We start from the raw sequence: 14,959 nt of genomic DNA on the forward strand, positions 1-14,959 counted from the left end.
TGAAAAGGCAACTTAATAAAATAACAAAACTGGTAAAAAATAAATGCAACTTAATAATTATTTAATTAGTTATTTACCACCCTCCACCCTAAAGTCCCAGACGGGTTACAGCATTAAAGGCAACATTTAAAACAACCACACACCTATTTGTCTAAAATAACATATTCACCTTGGACTTTACTTCTGCTTAACCCAGGGTACCCCTCTGCCAGATATTGTTGCACTACAACTCCCATTGCCCCTGACCTTGCTGGCTGGGGCTGGTTGGAATTGTAGTCCCACAGCCAGAGGACAGTGTTGGTTACCCCTGCCTTGCACTTTCACTAAGGGAAAGGCACAACTTGCACAGAATACTGTAGTCTAATGATGGGTTGTGTCATTATCAATGAATTGTTTGCATTTCAGAAAACATTCTATGGCTTCTTGTCATCATGAGGAATTTAGTATCGCTGAATCAGTGTCTTTGTTTCCGAGAACCATTGTTCCGATTCCTATTCTGAAATAAAATGCAGTTTTCTTAATCTTCATTCATCCAGGATTGACCAGTGCCTTTTCCTTCCATGCAGACTTTCCCCCTTTATTTTATTTTATCTCTTTACGTGTTTCCCACTTTCTTTTTGGGAAACAGGGTGGCCAAGGCGGGGTGTTATGTGATGCACATTTGTAGAAATTAGAAACACCACAAATTTGCAGGCTGAAATAAAATGTAGCTGGTTGTATGCGGGGCAGCTGAAAGGCTGCCTGAAGCTCCTCTTCCTGTTTCCATTCAGGCTGCCAGAGGAAAAACAGTGGCCGCACCATGGCCAACATGTTTTGGTTCAGGTAGGTGGCCGTGTTGGTCTGACACAATCAAAATAAATTAAAAAAATAAATTAAAATTAAATTAAAAATTAATAAATTAAAAATTAAAAAATTGTCCAGTAGCACCTTAGAGAGAACAAACTTAGTTGGTCTCTAGGGTGCTACTGGACAATTTTTTATTTTTATTTTTGAACATGTGTAGCTAGGATAAGCTGAAACCTTTACTCAGCCTCAACTCGGGAGACCTGGAGCAGGGCCTTTTCCCTGGTTACACCCAAGAGCTGCCTCATGTTGTACTTAAAACTCCCTTCCTCCTTGCCCACTGGCCATGCTGACTGGGGCTGACGGGAACTGGGAGCCCAAGAATATCTGGAGGGCCACCAGTTCCTCATCCCTGCTCTACAGGCATGGATAGCTTTGACAGAGTTTGTGGCATGGTGAATAAATGGTGGTTTGCCCCAGCTTTCAGTGCTTGAACTACCTGGTCCTACTCGTAGTAGCCAGGGCAGATTCTCCCACTAGCACAGTGGGGCTACCCTCTTCTCTCTCTGCATCCCCGCAACACCTCCTCCACATCCACTCAGGTCGGAAGAACCCCCAGAACAGCACATGGGGGATATTGTTCCACTGGGCGAGCAGAAGTGCTTGCAGTGACAGGTCAATCTCCTAGCACAACACTGAATTCCACAATATTAAAATAAAAATAAATTTACACAAACATTTAAAATGTTTAACTATGGATATACTGGGGAGCTGCAAGTGTCCACCAATATTTTCTGGGACGCTCACACTATTCTGGCATTGGATGGGCATTGGAAGGGATACACGGCGGCAGTATCCCTTATGTACACCCATCCCAAACTCTAGTTGCAGACTGACCACACTTGTTAAGCACAGGAGGTTTTATTGTTGAAACACAAATGGAAAAAAAGATACCCCAAGTTACATCAGAGAATACAAAAAACTTAGAAAACTAAGCCCCCCTCCCTTGGCACATGATAAGTCTCCCCCTGCCCCCCAAAACACACTGCACATTTATTCTGTTGGACAACCGCAGCGAAATGAATCGATACCTTCCAGCAGCAAAAGTCAGCCGCAGGATGCTCTTACTGTGTATATTGAAACTGCCCACTATGCACAGTCCCAACATCCTGGTCTGTTTCAACTGTTAAAAAACAACACCACCCCCATCATTGTGTTCCCAGAAATGAAGATTTGGTTTCATAAAGATTCTGTTAAAGAGAGCTTTGCAAGCGCATAAATCGGCTTGTATAAAAACCACATAATTAAACATGCTCTTGTACAATTTAGCCATTTCAGGTGGAAATCACCCGCACAAAGTCACAGGCTCCAAACGGGGGATGCAGCTTCCCAAGGGGCAGAGACGAGCGTAGCTCCCATCCATATTAAGAAATGAAGAAACTTGATGTCTGATCGTCAGCTTCGTAAACAGCTGCACATTTTTTTCCAGGTTGGCTCTCTGCCAGCCTCCGCCACCCTATGTCAGCGTTTCACCTTTTGTTACCTGTCAAAAGAAAGAAGAGAGCTTGCTTGCCTTGCAATGTGGTTTCCTGGGAAGGGAAGGGGGAAGAGGATATTCCTAAGTTTCTTTAGGAAACTTATATGTAGTATTGATGCAGGAGTATAGATATTATTATTTTTTGTGTGCACACTTGATCACATAACACCTTAAAATCTAAAAATAAAGCAAAAGTAGCTGGGCTGACCCATATGAAACAATCCCAAATCCATGTTAAGTCAATACCTTCACTATGCCAACCAAAATTTCAGAAAATAGCATCAATAATCTACTTCATGCCACTCTGGTAGCACTTTTGTAAATTGTTTTTTTAAAAAAATAATCACGCAATGTATACATGTTATGAAATATAAATACATGTACATTCCCCCAATATGATAACTTAAATCGAATACAGCGTTAAGTGTAGTGGACTTTTTCTGGGTGCAATGTGTGGGCCAAATATGTGTGATGAAGAAGGCTCCAGGCAACAACAAAAAAGGCTTGCATCACAATGTGTCTGCCCTCTCCCTTATATGCTAGTTTTCTATGTACAGGAAGGTTTGGGAGGAAAGGCAGAAGCTGACTGGAGGGCTTTTGCATTGCTGGGGGTTGAACTAGATGAGGTGCCTTATCTATGAATCATTCAAGCACACAAGGGCCATAGCTAAGTGGCAGAGGTTCCATTACAGGGATATCCAGTTAGCACTGCCAAGTTCCCTTGACTGAAACCCTGCCTATCAGCACAGGTCATACTAAGCTGGATGGTCCATATCTGACTCAGCATTTGGCGGCTTCTTATATCCCTGCGCCCAACCTGCTGCCTGAAACTGACCACCTGGTTCCTCTCAGCCTCCAGGGAGGGCAAAAGCAAGCCTGGCTTCCGTGCCTGGAGGAAGCCTGCAAAAGGGAGCAGGGGGTCGGCAGCAGAATCCCCGAAGCCGAGTCGGCCGCCGGTGCAGCCAGCCAGGCAAAGGGGGGGTCATCGCCTTCCGGGGTTCCCCAACCTAAGGAGCAGCCGCCGCCGCCGCCTTACCCGGGCCTCGATGTATTCGATCCGCCTCTCCAGCGCCGTCAGTTTCTCGTTGAGCGTGGCCAGGCGCGAGCGGCAGGACATGTCTGCAGGCGAAGAAAAGGGAAAGTGAGAGGTGGGCAAGCGGCGCCCCCAGCCAGACACCCCCCCCCGTCCCGCGTGGCAGGGATCGCGACCCCCACAAGGGAGAAGGCCAGGGCGGCGGCTTCTGTACCGAAGGAGTTGAGGAAGTCCGCGATCTTCTTGATGGAGCTGGTGATCACCTCGATGTACTCGCGATTGGCCCAGTCCTGGTGGATCTCGCGCTGAACCGGGTCCTCCTGCACCGACATGACCGACAGCTGAGAGCAGACGGACCCCCCTCCCCGGAAGCTGCTGCGCTTGCGCACAAGACGCAGCCCGTCTCCCCAGGCTTGCTTTTCCGTGTCTCGCAGGAGCAGGCCCAAGGTTGCGGCACGCGTGCGCCGTTCTTCCCTGGGCCCCGCCCTCCCCAAAGCCGCGAGTCTGCGCACTGCGGCAAGTCTGGGATTGCTGAACAGATGCCGAGACAGAGTTGGCATTTGGGTTTGTTGTGGCTTCAATCTTTTCCTTGGATTTCTCTTTTGAGGCCCAGTAGTGAGGGGCTTTTTTAGATTAAGGAAAGTCAGGTCTACCCTATCTAAAGCCTGCAAAAGGGAGATAGCAAGAGTGGAATTCTTACGCTTATAAATCATGTGAAGTCAATTTCAAACATATTTGTGCTTCTTATGCTTTTAATAAAAGGGCTAAGAACACACTGTTTTGGCTACAATACTTCTCTTTCCTGATGTTGTGGTTTACCAGATTTTCTTCTTTTTCATAGCTTTGATGTGTAGCTGCAGAAGCCAATATTGCAGCATTGCGTACTACTTTTACACTCTGGAATTAATGTTTCTCTGGACTTGAAAGCTTGTGACGCAAAAACTCCTTCCTTCATAGCCATTATGAGGGAAGAAACTGCTGTGTCCCTACAATAAAGCATTTAAAACTCTACAAAATCAAGCATTATAGTTAAAGGCCTAAGGGGCTTTAAAAAGCAGGACTGCCCAAATTTAAAATGCAAATCCCACACCTTAAGACATATTCAAACCCCAGTTAACACCCATGTAAGATATAAAGTTACAAAAACAAGAGACATATATTAGCTTTCCTTCCCAACTAATTGATGAAATTTGGGGCATGACTGATTCTCTGCTTACTTGCCATTTTCTTACACTCTGGAAAGCTACATGTATTTCATATTAAATAGAGATAACAGCAATACTTGAAAGACTAAAGCTAGCTGGACAATTCAGGACAGCAAAATTTATATTTTTTCAGTGTGTAGACATGGACATGATTCCATAACATTCAATTGCCCTATTTAAATGCTTATAGACAATGTCACAGAAGCCTTGAAATGACTTGTGGGTAAGGGACACAAATGCTGAAGGTTAATTAAACCTACAGAAATGTCATTAGTGCCCCTTTAGAACTAGAACACTTGCCACAGCATGCAACAGTTAGGATTTCTAATTTATTTAGTAAATTTGTGAATGAAACTCCAAAGATCTTAATACATATTTCTGCATGTAGCACTACAAACAACACAACAGTCTAGAACACTATACAAATGAGCAATGAAATATTTTCATGAGACGAAAGTAACCAAAATGAACATTTTAGTATTTTTTCAAATGTTTAATCAAACATTTCAAATGTTGATTCTTGACTCAAATGAAAAGTTGTATGTTTTGTTTTTACATATCACGAGTGGAGAATATTTAGGGATGGACAGAGCAAGGCATATGAGAGAGGAAAAGGGAGACAGATTTGGATGCAAGGAGAAAAGTGCTTTGAATTTCAAGGTGCAAATCTTTCTAGAGATCCACAATAAACTCACTGAAGCACAGGTGTTCTGGACACACAATCCATTCAATATTTGCTTCCTTTAATTTACTAGTTCCAGTAATTATGCAATGAAGAATTAAGCCAGTATAACCCATGCTAATCAGAGCTGTCTTCATCACTGTCTTTGATATCCATGCCATCTTCATTCTCTGAATCTTCCCCTTCCTCCTCCTCCTGGGGAAAAAAATCATGGCACTGATGCACAAGTGGTGAAGATTAAGGGATACAGATGTATGCACATTATCTATAAGCATTTTCATTGAGCTAGCCACCACAGCCCCAAATATTTCTTGGCCTCTCACCTTGGCCTTATTAGCATATATGTAAAGTTAGGGGTGGGTTTCCCCAATGTGCAAATTGCTGCCTTTCCATGTCCAAGAAAGGAATGGTTCAGAGTGCCATTTCCATCTTAATCTTATCTCATTAGGCTAACCGGATTATGCCCATTGGTCAGTCTACCCCCCCCCCCAAGCCTACAGACTCATTTCGTGCAAAAGATGTTAGTGAGAAAGACGCAACAGTGGCACAGCTCAGATTACAACAACAGTGAAGACATCTTATCATTGTGCATTTCCTGTACCAGAAACAGAATGATAATTTTGACCCTTCCCCTACTGCAGAATATAAGGATTATAAAAACAACAACCACAACCACAATAGTTGCTTTAGAGAATTACCTCTGTGGGAAGCTTGGAAATCTCCTCCTCCATCTTGCTAGCTTGGGATGCCTGTGAAAGAATCTCTTCTCCCTAAAATGGACACAATAAACTTATGATGCCACTCAAAAATGGAAGTCTCCTCTCTCTTGACTGGCTTTCTGCTACTCTGTGAAGACCTTTCGTTTTAGACATGCATTTGACTCCTGACATATGACTATTTGGTTTTAAAGCTCTTTTGGTTGCTGTCCCTGCCCCTTTTTAGCTGTTCTTGCATTTGTCACTTACTGTATTTTGAAGAACTAAATAAATAAAATTAAAAAATTGTCCAGTAGCACCTTGGAGACCAACTATGTTTGTTCTGGACATTTTTTTTATTTAATTCAACTGCGTCAGACCAACACAGCTACCTACCTGTATTTTGAAGGTGTGTTATGAGCTGCCTCAAACATTCTACTGAAAGGACAGGGCACAAATACTTTTAATTTAATAAAGGGCTTATTTCTTATTCTATTTCACACAAATACTGTGTGTGTTACTGTTACCCGTATATCATTCCATTGAAGAGGATGAACACGCTGTCAGCAAACTGGCTTCCAAAAGCCAGTATGTGAAAATTAATTTCTTTGAGTTCAGAGGCCCTTTCAGATGATCTCCATTGAAATAAATCATTCAACAAGCTAGCAACAACTGGACACCATGATGCTATCTGCACCATGGATGAGAGAAGAGGAACCCACATCAATATAACATTGCAGTTGCACGTGGCTCATCTAGTTCCAACAATTTTAACTTTACCATTTCTTCACTGTACAGAGCTTGCTTAGTGTTCACTCAGCTTTCTAAAAAGACATCCGATAACATAAAAGTTATGATCTTCCATGTATTTAAATGTTATTTACTCTGCTAACACTTGAATAATGAGGTCCATTCAAATTCCACCAAGCTCAGTTAATGAGCCATTCACAAGAAACCAAGTGATGCTGTACACATATATATTCTCACCTGCAGATCCCTGTTTTTGAGGACGCCCACCCAGAAAGCTTCCTGACAATGATTGAGAGCCAACATTGCTTTCACTCGGTAAACAAACAGCTCAAGGGATTTCTTCAGTAGCGGTACATGGCTGGTGAGTCCTGTGTCTTGATGAATCTACACATGGAAGAAATGCACAGAATGAAATTAACAATCCTTATCTGCATCTTCTTCTGTATTTAATCAGGATTGTTCAGTTGGTTTGGGATATAGGAAATCTGGCTTCAAACCCTGTTTTATGAATGCACTAAATGGCATTCAGCAAGGTTTTATCTCCCTGCCTCTGCTGTGATGGAAATAGTGACCTTCAATATGGTTGTTATAACTAAATAGTATAAAGGTTGTAAAATGTATATTATAAACTTAAGAGTGCTATTGATATTGTAGTTTGTTGCCTTTGGACAAACTTGCTCTTTCTTCTGAAGTCTGTTTTCTACCTCCCCTTCTCTCCCAGTGCTAACCCTAAAAAGACAAGTGTAAGGTCAAGGAACAGGTTTTAGGCAACAGGACTGGCAGTGGGACATAGGGAAGCAGGAAAGGGTCTGCTGCCATAAATATAACCTTCTTAAGTTGATCAGGGTTGAATATTATATTACTACTACTACTACTTGTTTTTATTATTGCTTGTAAGCCGCCCTGACCTGGCCTTGGCTGGGGAGGGCGGGGTATAAATAAAAATTATTATTATTATTATTATTACTACTACTACTACTACTATTTTACAACAACAACAAACAATATCAGGAGTAGCAAAACAGGTGATGACAATTTAGCCTTCCAGAAGAATATACCTGTGGTTGTGATAAAGGTAAAGGTAAAGGTACCCCTGCCCGTACGGGCCAGTCATGTCCGACTCTGGGGTTGCGCGCCCATCTCGCTTAAGAGGCCGGGGGCCAGCGCTGTCCGGAGACACTTCCGGGTCATGTGGCCAGCGTGACATCGCTGCTCTGGCGAGCCAGCGCAGCACACGGAAACGCCATTTACCTTCCCGCTATAAAGCGGTACCTATTTATCTACTTGCACCCGGAGGTGCTTTCGAACTGCTAGGTTGGCAGGCGCTGGGACCGAGCAGTGGGAGTGCACCCCGCCGCGGGGATTCGAACCGCCAACCTGACGATCGGCAAGTCCTAGGTGCTGAGGTTTTACCCACAGCGCCACCCGCGTCCCTGTGGTTGTGATATGTCCATAATAAGAAAGGTCAGACTTACAGGCTAATAGCAATTAGCTTATAAAAATGTTAGCCGGACCCTTCTTATTATGCATGGACAGGAATGGATAAAGCAAGAATAGCTGGAGGACAACCTGGAGATTCCCAGCCTCTTCCTGGATTTGCAATTCATTACAAATAATCACTGAAATGGGAAGACTGAGCATACTTCGATAGAGAACTTAAAGCAGATTGACCAGATTGTACTAAATTAGAAGCCAACACCTTGTTTGTAGCCTTCTTTACCTTGGAATGGCCACATATGTGGTGAAGTTGTCTAGTGCTCAGCTGCAAGGTTTTCAGCAAACTCTGCACATCCTCCTGGAAGGCGGAAGAAAACCATTCACAAACCTGTTCAAAACTGCCACCTATTGGGCTACTTGGAATACTGCATTATCACTGTAACTCAAGGCTCTATTTTCACTCAGTGGGTTGTACCGAACCAGTTAGGACGGCTTTGCATATTGCATCACACCAAATTCAGGTTTGCTACCAAGTGTACTGTACATTAAAAAAGGAGTTGCAGTCAGTCTTGGTTCCTGGACAAGTGTACTTGTATGATGCCCATATTTGCCACATGTCCCCTAAACCTCTTTGAGATGTATATTTAAAAGTAACACACGAAACAGCCCTTATCTGAATTATTGTCTTACTATTATCCCATGCTCTGGGTCATGGCAGTTTTGCAAGGAAGTGTCACTAAGGCACATAATTTGTTTCACCCACTGTTCAGTTCTCAGATCAACTCAGTTATACCAAACATTTCCTCCCCCGTTTTCATTGTATCATTTGCACAGTCACTATACTCCATGCTTAGAAAGAGCAGCCACAAATTGTTCAGTCTATTCCTGTGTCAATCAAAAGACAGCCCGGTTTCCAACACCTTACCCTGTGTTTTTTAAAGCTGCAGTCCAATAGGGGCATGCCAAGCTTCAAGAATGTTTCCACAAAAAGACGCCCATACTGTGCGGAGCAAAGACAAAAAGGCAGAAAATGTGGTAATTGCTTACAAAAATTAGGAGATGCTATTTGAACAAGCCACGAGTTTACATCACAGAGCATGGAACCTTGCATATTTGTTTATTTCCCTTTCCAGCCTAATCAGGGAAGAAGTATTAAAGCATATCCCTGCCATCAATTTACATCATTTTAATTTTTATAGTTTCACCCAAACAATCTCAGGAACTGTTTCATAGGATGTCTGTAGTGCAATGTAGCTATGTAATCAAAAGGTATTTGTGGTCCAAAGTTTCTCTACTGTAGCAGGAATACTTGGGCAGAAGGTACATGTGCCAGTAATTTCAAGTATCAGCATGGTGCTCCCTCATACCTACATCCAAGTTCACATAATAAGCACCTTTCACTGAATGAAGTGCTGTGCTCCCTGCATTGCAATTATAGCCAGGTGCAGAGTCAAATTGAAGTATCAGAGTGGAAGTCCTAGATTGCCTGGGTTGTTTTTGGCACTGAGAGACCAGCAACTTTTGGATGCTCTCCATTTCCCCCCCAATTCCTGCTGTTCACTGCAAGATCTCTGTAACTAAGAATTAGTACCTGAGCTTGCTTCCTCTCGCCCTGCTCCCTCCCAGCCCCCTTTTCTTTTGTGTGAGCTTGAAGGCAGGGATTGTCTTCTCACACATTTGTAAGCCTCTGTGGGAGCCACCATTGTCATCAGATCTTCAACTTACCTTCAGGCAAGCACTGAGCACAGGCCTACTGTCAAATACCTGTTTGGAAAGAGTAAAGGATCCAGGAGAAAGAATGATGAGAAACCAGAATGCTAGTTAAAGCAATTCCTCCCACCTTCCCAAGGAACGTAAAAGTCTGTACAAGGTCCTGAGGCAGCTTATTCCAGCTGAATAGCTCTCGTAAGAAATTGCTGTTAGGAAGTTTCTCCTCGTGTTTAGCCAAAATCAGCTTCCCTGCAATTTCCACCCATTGATTCTAGTCTGCACTCTGGAACAGCCCCCTGCTTCTGCATGGCAGTCCCTTCAGATGTTTGATGATGGTTATCACGTCTTTTTTTTACTCTTCTCCAGGTTAAACATAAAGGCACTCATTTTGACTAAATGGATAAGAATACAGGAATCCTACACAGTCATATTCCAGCAATGCACGTTCCTTGTTAATGTGAAGGCTGCTCACCTTGACTAAATTAACAAGGATGTGGAAATCCCGGACAGCCAGGTTCCAGCGTAGCAACTTCTCTAGCTGGACCTGTGGAATAACAAGAGTAGAAATATGTTTATTTGGGTATCATCTGGCTGCTGCCAGGAGCCATGTTCCTCGAGGTGAGGGGGAGAGGCAGTGGTGATGAACAAGTCTGAGGTTCACCGAGGCTTCTTCACACAATGCTAAATCACAGGTTAGTGTTACATATCTGTTAGGCCACTGTCAGTTATGAAAGACAACACATTTATATGACTGAGGTTCCCTACAATAAACAATACAAGTGACCTGACAATACTTTCAAGCTTTGTTGTTGTTTAGTCATTTAGTCGTGTCCGACTCTTTGTGACCCCATGGACCAGAGCATGCCAGGCACTTCTGTTTTCCACTGCCTCCCGCAGTTTGGTCTTAAATGCCATGGTGTGTGTGTGTGTGTGTGTGTGTGTGTGTGTGTATACACCTTTACAACTGATTACACATGTGCTATTTTACCACTTAGTTATTGAACTTGTGCAAAATTAGCTCAGAGCTTCAGGAATTAAGAACATGGTGAGGCTGAACATGCTCCCACACATTCTGCCAGAGCTATGGTATGCAGACTTCCTGCTAGAAATCTCAGATACCCTATGTCACCCTACCTCACTGGAATCTGATGGTTTTCCAGCAGAAATGCTTTTCGCTGAGCTCTCTAGCTGAGCCATCATCACTCGGAAGAAAACTGGAAAAGTTTGCCTGGTGAAAATAGAAAGTTGTGCTGAAGTCACACCACTTTGAAATAATACACAGCTTTCTGAGCATTCTTATTCTCTGAAGCGTTTACATATTGTTTATGCTGTATACATAATATAAGTTTCTCCATTATTTCTTTCTTTTTGGAGAACTGTTCATTGGAAAAAATAAGTCTCAAGGTCCCCATTACCTGGTCAACGTAGGGTAAGTGGAAGAGTATTCATCTTTAGAAGACTGAATCAGCTGCGGAATCCCGACACTGCAAATGTCTTCTATTGCCTTCAATATATTATCTGTGTGCTCCATATAGATACTGTGTGGAACAATTTTTTTCACAAAAATTACCAGAATTCCATATGGTATCAGAAAGCCTTATAAGGCTTACACTACATTACATTACATTTGGCTTGATGTACTAGAAAAGCATAAAAGATGTTTTCTTCCCTATTTCATCAATATTCATAATTATAAACATGTAGCGTAGTTACAAATGCAATTTGATTAGAAATTGTGATTTTTAAACAATCTCGGTAGTTGCCAATGAGGCCTTTTCAGTGTCAAATGAAATAAACTGGCTGCTATATCATGATCTTTTTGTGAGAAGGAAAGTAGAGAGCATTATGCTTATATCTCAAGCCATCCTTACCAGAACAAAGTGTGGAGAGCATCATTAAACTGGGTGCCCTTCTGACGAATTCCACTGGGCTGCAGCCATGATTGGCAGAGAAAATGTTTAGTGATGGAAGCTGTCGAAGAAGAACAAAAGAAGAATGCATGGATTTATTTTATTGTGCAGGGCAGGCAACAGTCTGTTGATCCGCTTTCAGTGTCTCAGTCGGGTAGCCGGCATGGGGCTATCCTGAGGTTGCTGAACTCCAACTCCCATTAGGCCAGCCAAGAAAGCCAATGGTCTGGCATGATGGGAGTTGTAGTCCAGCAACATTTTAGGGGCACCATACTGGCTATCCATGAGCTAGGCAGATAACATGTGTTGAACACACCATGTGATTTTGCATCAACTTTTATTTCTTGCCATTTGTGATATCTGTGGGCCCAAGCACCTGTGGTTCGGCACCCATTGGAGTCATAGTCTCATAATCCTGCAACTATTTTTCAATGATCTCTGTTGGGTTGTGACATACAAAGCTCCCCCTGTTTTCAGGGATTTTCCAATAAGACGTACAAACATTGTGTGCATCATCCACTTTAGAACCCTACTTTCCATCTAGGTTAGCTGAGAACCACGAACCATAAATTAAATCCTTTCAACATTTTATTTCTTGAAAGCACAGCATACCTTTTTCAATGTGCTTGCTGAAACTCTCAAAACTACACATAATTTATGCAAATTAAAGCTATGCAATGCAAGGAAACTCTGTACACATTACCTATTTCATTGCTTTTCTGGCTAGTCCCAGATTTTTCAGTAATGACAAGCAGAAGCTGAGTGAGGCTCAGTGCACAGTAAATGTTGGGAATACTGTGCTGGAAGTTCAGTAAGTATTGAAAACTCTGACTGTAGGATACAAAAAAGAAATTATTATTATTATTATTATTATTATTATTATTAACAACAACAACATTGCTGGTATATTGATATAATAAACACATTCTAATATTCAGTTTCCCATGCCCAGTGATGGATCCTATATCCTGTTTCTGAATCTTTTACCTTTTAGATCCATTTGAAAAACTACCTGGAAGGGATCAGGCACTTTGACAAGAGGAAAGGTGGTCTATTCAAAATAGGGCTAAAAAAACACTAAGGGGTGCACCAAGAGGGACATGTTCTTTATTTTACCTGAGCAACTCCTCAAGAGGGAGATCTCTCTCCCCTGGCTTGAGTCTATGTGCTAGGACCCGGAGACCAGATTTCAGCAAGCTATGGTTTTCGTGTTGAGAAAATCCACTCCTGAGGAAAGAGAAGACATCAATCACCTTTTGCAACAATGCCTAGTGTGGGGAAGAGAAATGTAAGCATTCTTCAAGCTCTGTATGCTTTTCATGCACAGACTACCAGCCATATGTCATCAGAAATCTTGGGTCTCATTTCTACAGCAGAGGACTATCAACTCTGATTGCACAGTTGGGCACCCTAAAGTTTTGCTTACGTTCTTGTCTTAATCTGACCAAGTAACTGTGTCAGGGCTATATGACAATGAGCTTCACAGGAGCCTGTTACTGACCTTAGCTAAGGATGGCTTGTTGGATGGGAGTCCTAGCCAAGAAGAAAAATAAGAGCCCTAAAATAAGAGTGATGGTTCATCCTCACTGTCATATTTGCACTTCCGCACACTCACCAAGCAAACAGAAGGTGAAAGACTTGCAATAATCGCTGATAACAGGATGACATGAGGTGGTGTTCTTGAATGTTGACCCTTGGCCCATCGATCACACCATGGTTCTCTGCAATCAGTGCCTTAATTGAAGAACAAACTATTAAGTAAAAAGCTGCCATTTGCTTGCTTACATTGTGATCCACCTACTTTACAAAACACTCATGATGGAAACAAACCCCACACCTGATAAAACACACATTTTATGTTGATGTAGCCTAAACAATTTACTTTCTAACCTGGAAGTAGTTGTGCATATTTTCCATGTGATTACACAGTGGCTTCAAGAGTTCAACAGCATATTCAATCACTTCTTGAGATGATCTTTGACAAAGATGTGAAAATCCAACATTTCTATTTCCTTTTCCCTGTAGAAAATCCAAGGTTTTTAAAGTTTTATGCAGTGATCAGACCTTAGTATAGGTGAAAGGGATTTTACCAATGAATGCTCAGCAAACATGAAATTGTCTTCAGTATAGAATAAAGTGCATAGCTGGTACCAGCGTAAAGCTGGGCACATAACTCAGTCACCTTTTGAAGAGCACAAACTTGGGAAAATGTGGCTTGGACTTTCTCCCTCCCTCCCCATCTTCCTACTTTGATCAAATCATGGTTTACTAAATCAGGTTTAACAGCAAACTAAGATTTGATCAAACCAGGAAGTATACAAGAGTGAATCAGAATGCACAAGGGACAAAGAGAGTGGATTACTTAGGCTAGTTTCTACACACTCATCACATCCTTCTCTGCCCTCCACCCAGGCAAGCAAAAAGCACTATCAGAATTCAAGGACACATTTCAACTGGGCAAAAAAACCCTCAAGAAGGTTGAAAAGCAGAGCTGATGACAACTGTGGTTTGGTAGGATGCATGCCCTGGGGAGAGTCCTGCAGGCTAGAGAGGCCTGGGGAGCTGCATTTTGTCCCCAACGTAAGAAACACAGTACTGTACCTTCTTACTATCTCTTTTGTACATACCTTAAAAAAGGGGGCTCTCTTTGCAGCAACTGGAATCAGCATGTGTTCCAACTTACGACTCAGATCATCCAAAAGGAACAGAAGCTGTGTTGGCCCAATCTGCACCACTTCATGGGTCTAAAAATTTAAGGGAAGAATATGACACAATTAAGTCAAATGCTCATATGGTGCCTATAAATGAAGTATTCTGGGATCTTCAGGCATTTAAATATAGCACTACATAAAAATGCTAGTTCAGGAGATATCAGAGTAGGATGGGACAAGAGTGTGTGTTGCTGCTGTGTATTTTCACCACAACAGGTGAGAGTAAGTACACTGAAGTTTATGCCATGGTTCTTTAAATTTACGTGCCTTTGTGTGCATCTCCGTATCCAGAGCAGATTTGGTCAGCAGGCCACTGTGAATAATGCTAAAAACCTCTAAGTCTAGTTCACGGAAATACGCACTATAACTCTGCAGTGGTACCAAAGGAGTCTCTGGTTCTTTTTCTGTGGAGTCCTGAAAAGAAGAACAAGAACATATCTCTTTGCACAGGACACATCTCTGGGAACTGAGTGCCAGTCAACTGCAAAAGTATCTCTGCATTTGGC

General features: G+C 42.4%; 2 protein-coding genes across 3 annotated transcripts in view; both read right to left on the bottom strand.

Annotated features, from left to right (window-relative positions):
- Positions 1-1,685: 1,685 nt before the first annotated feature.
- On the bottom strand, positions 1,686-3,770 carry BRK1 (BRICK1 subunit of SCAR/WAVE actin nucleating complex). Its single transcript, XM_081900404.1, has 3 exons — positions 3,568-3,770; positions 3,357-3,439; positions 1,686-2,326 (listed from the first exon to the last, which is right to left on the bottom strand). The coding sequence occupies exons 1-3, from the start codon at positions 3,683-3,685 to the stop codon at positions 2,300-2,302; spliced, it is 228 nt and encodes a 75-aa protein (XP_081756530.1). The 5' UTR covers positions 3,686-3,770; the 3' UTR covers positions 1,686-2,299.
- Positions 3,771-5,030: 1,260 nt separating this feature from the next.
- The window catches only part of FANCD2 (FA complementation group D2), a 39,720-nt gene continuing 29,791 nt past the window's right edge, over positions 5,031-14,959 (bottom strand). Inside the window, exons 29-44 of one of the 2 annotated variants that reach the window (XM_081900233.1) lie at positions 14,721-14,867; positions 14,370-14,486; positions 13,633-13,761; positions 13,358-13,476; positions 12,859-12,969; positions 12,446-12,573; positions 11,704-11,803; positions 11,248-11,370; positions 10,967-11,060; positions 10,305-10,376; positions 9,848-9,886; positions 9,048-9,122; positions 8,406-8,480; positions 6,923-7,069; positions 5,939-6,010; positions 5,031-5,432 (exon numbers count right to left, since the gene is read on the bottom strand). In XM_081900233.1, coding sequence (XP_081756359.1) covers positions 5,358-5,432; positions 5,939-6,010; positions 6,923-7,069; positions 8,406-8,480; positions 9,048-9,122; positions 9,848-9,886; positions 10,305-10,376; positions 10,967-11,060; positions 11,248-11,370; positions 11,704-11,803; positions 12,446-12,573; positions 12,859-12,969; positions 13,358-13,476; positions 13,633-13,761; positions 14,370-14,486; positions 14,721-14,867 — 1,623 coding nt within the window. In that variant the 3' untranslated portion in view covers positions 5,031-5,357. Of the gene's footprint in view, positions 5,436-5,938; positions 6,011-6,922; positions 7,070-8,405; positions 8,481-9,047; positions 9,123-9,847; positions 9,887-10,304; positions 10,377-10,966; positions 11,061-11,247; positions 11,371-11,703; positions 11,804-12,445; positions 12,574-12,858; positions 12,970-13,357; positions 13,477-13,632; positions 13,762-14,369; positions 14,487-14,720; positions 14,868-14,959 lie in introns of both variants that reach the window. The other variant, XM_081900232.1, reaches the window with a different exon arrangement.

The sequence above is a fragment of the Podarcis melisellensis genome (genome assembly GCF_964234715.1).
Source record: "Podarcis melisellensis genome assembly, chromosome: 2".
In the NCBI taxonomy this organism is placed as follows: Eukaryota; Metazoa; Chordata; class Lepidosauria; order Squamata; family Lacertidae; genus Podarcis; species Podarcis melisellensis.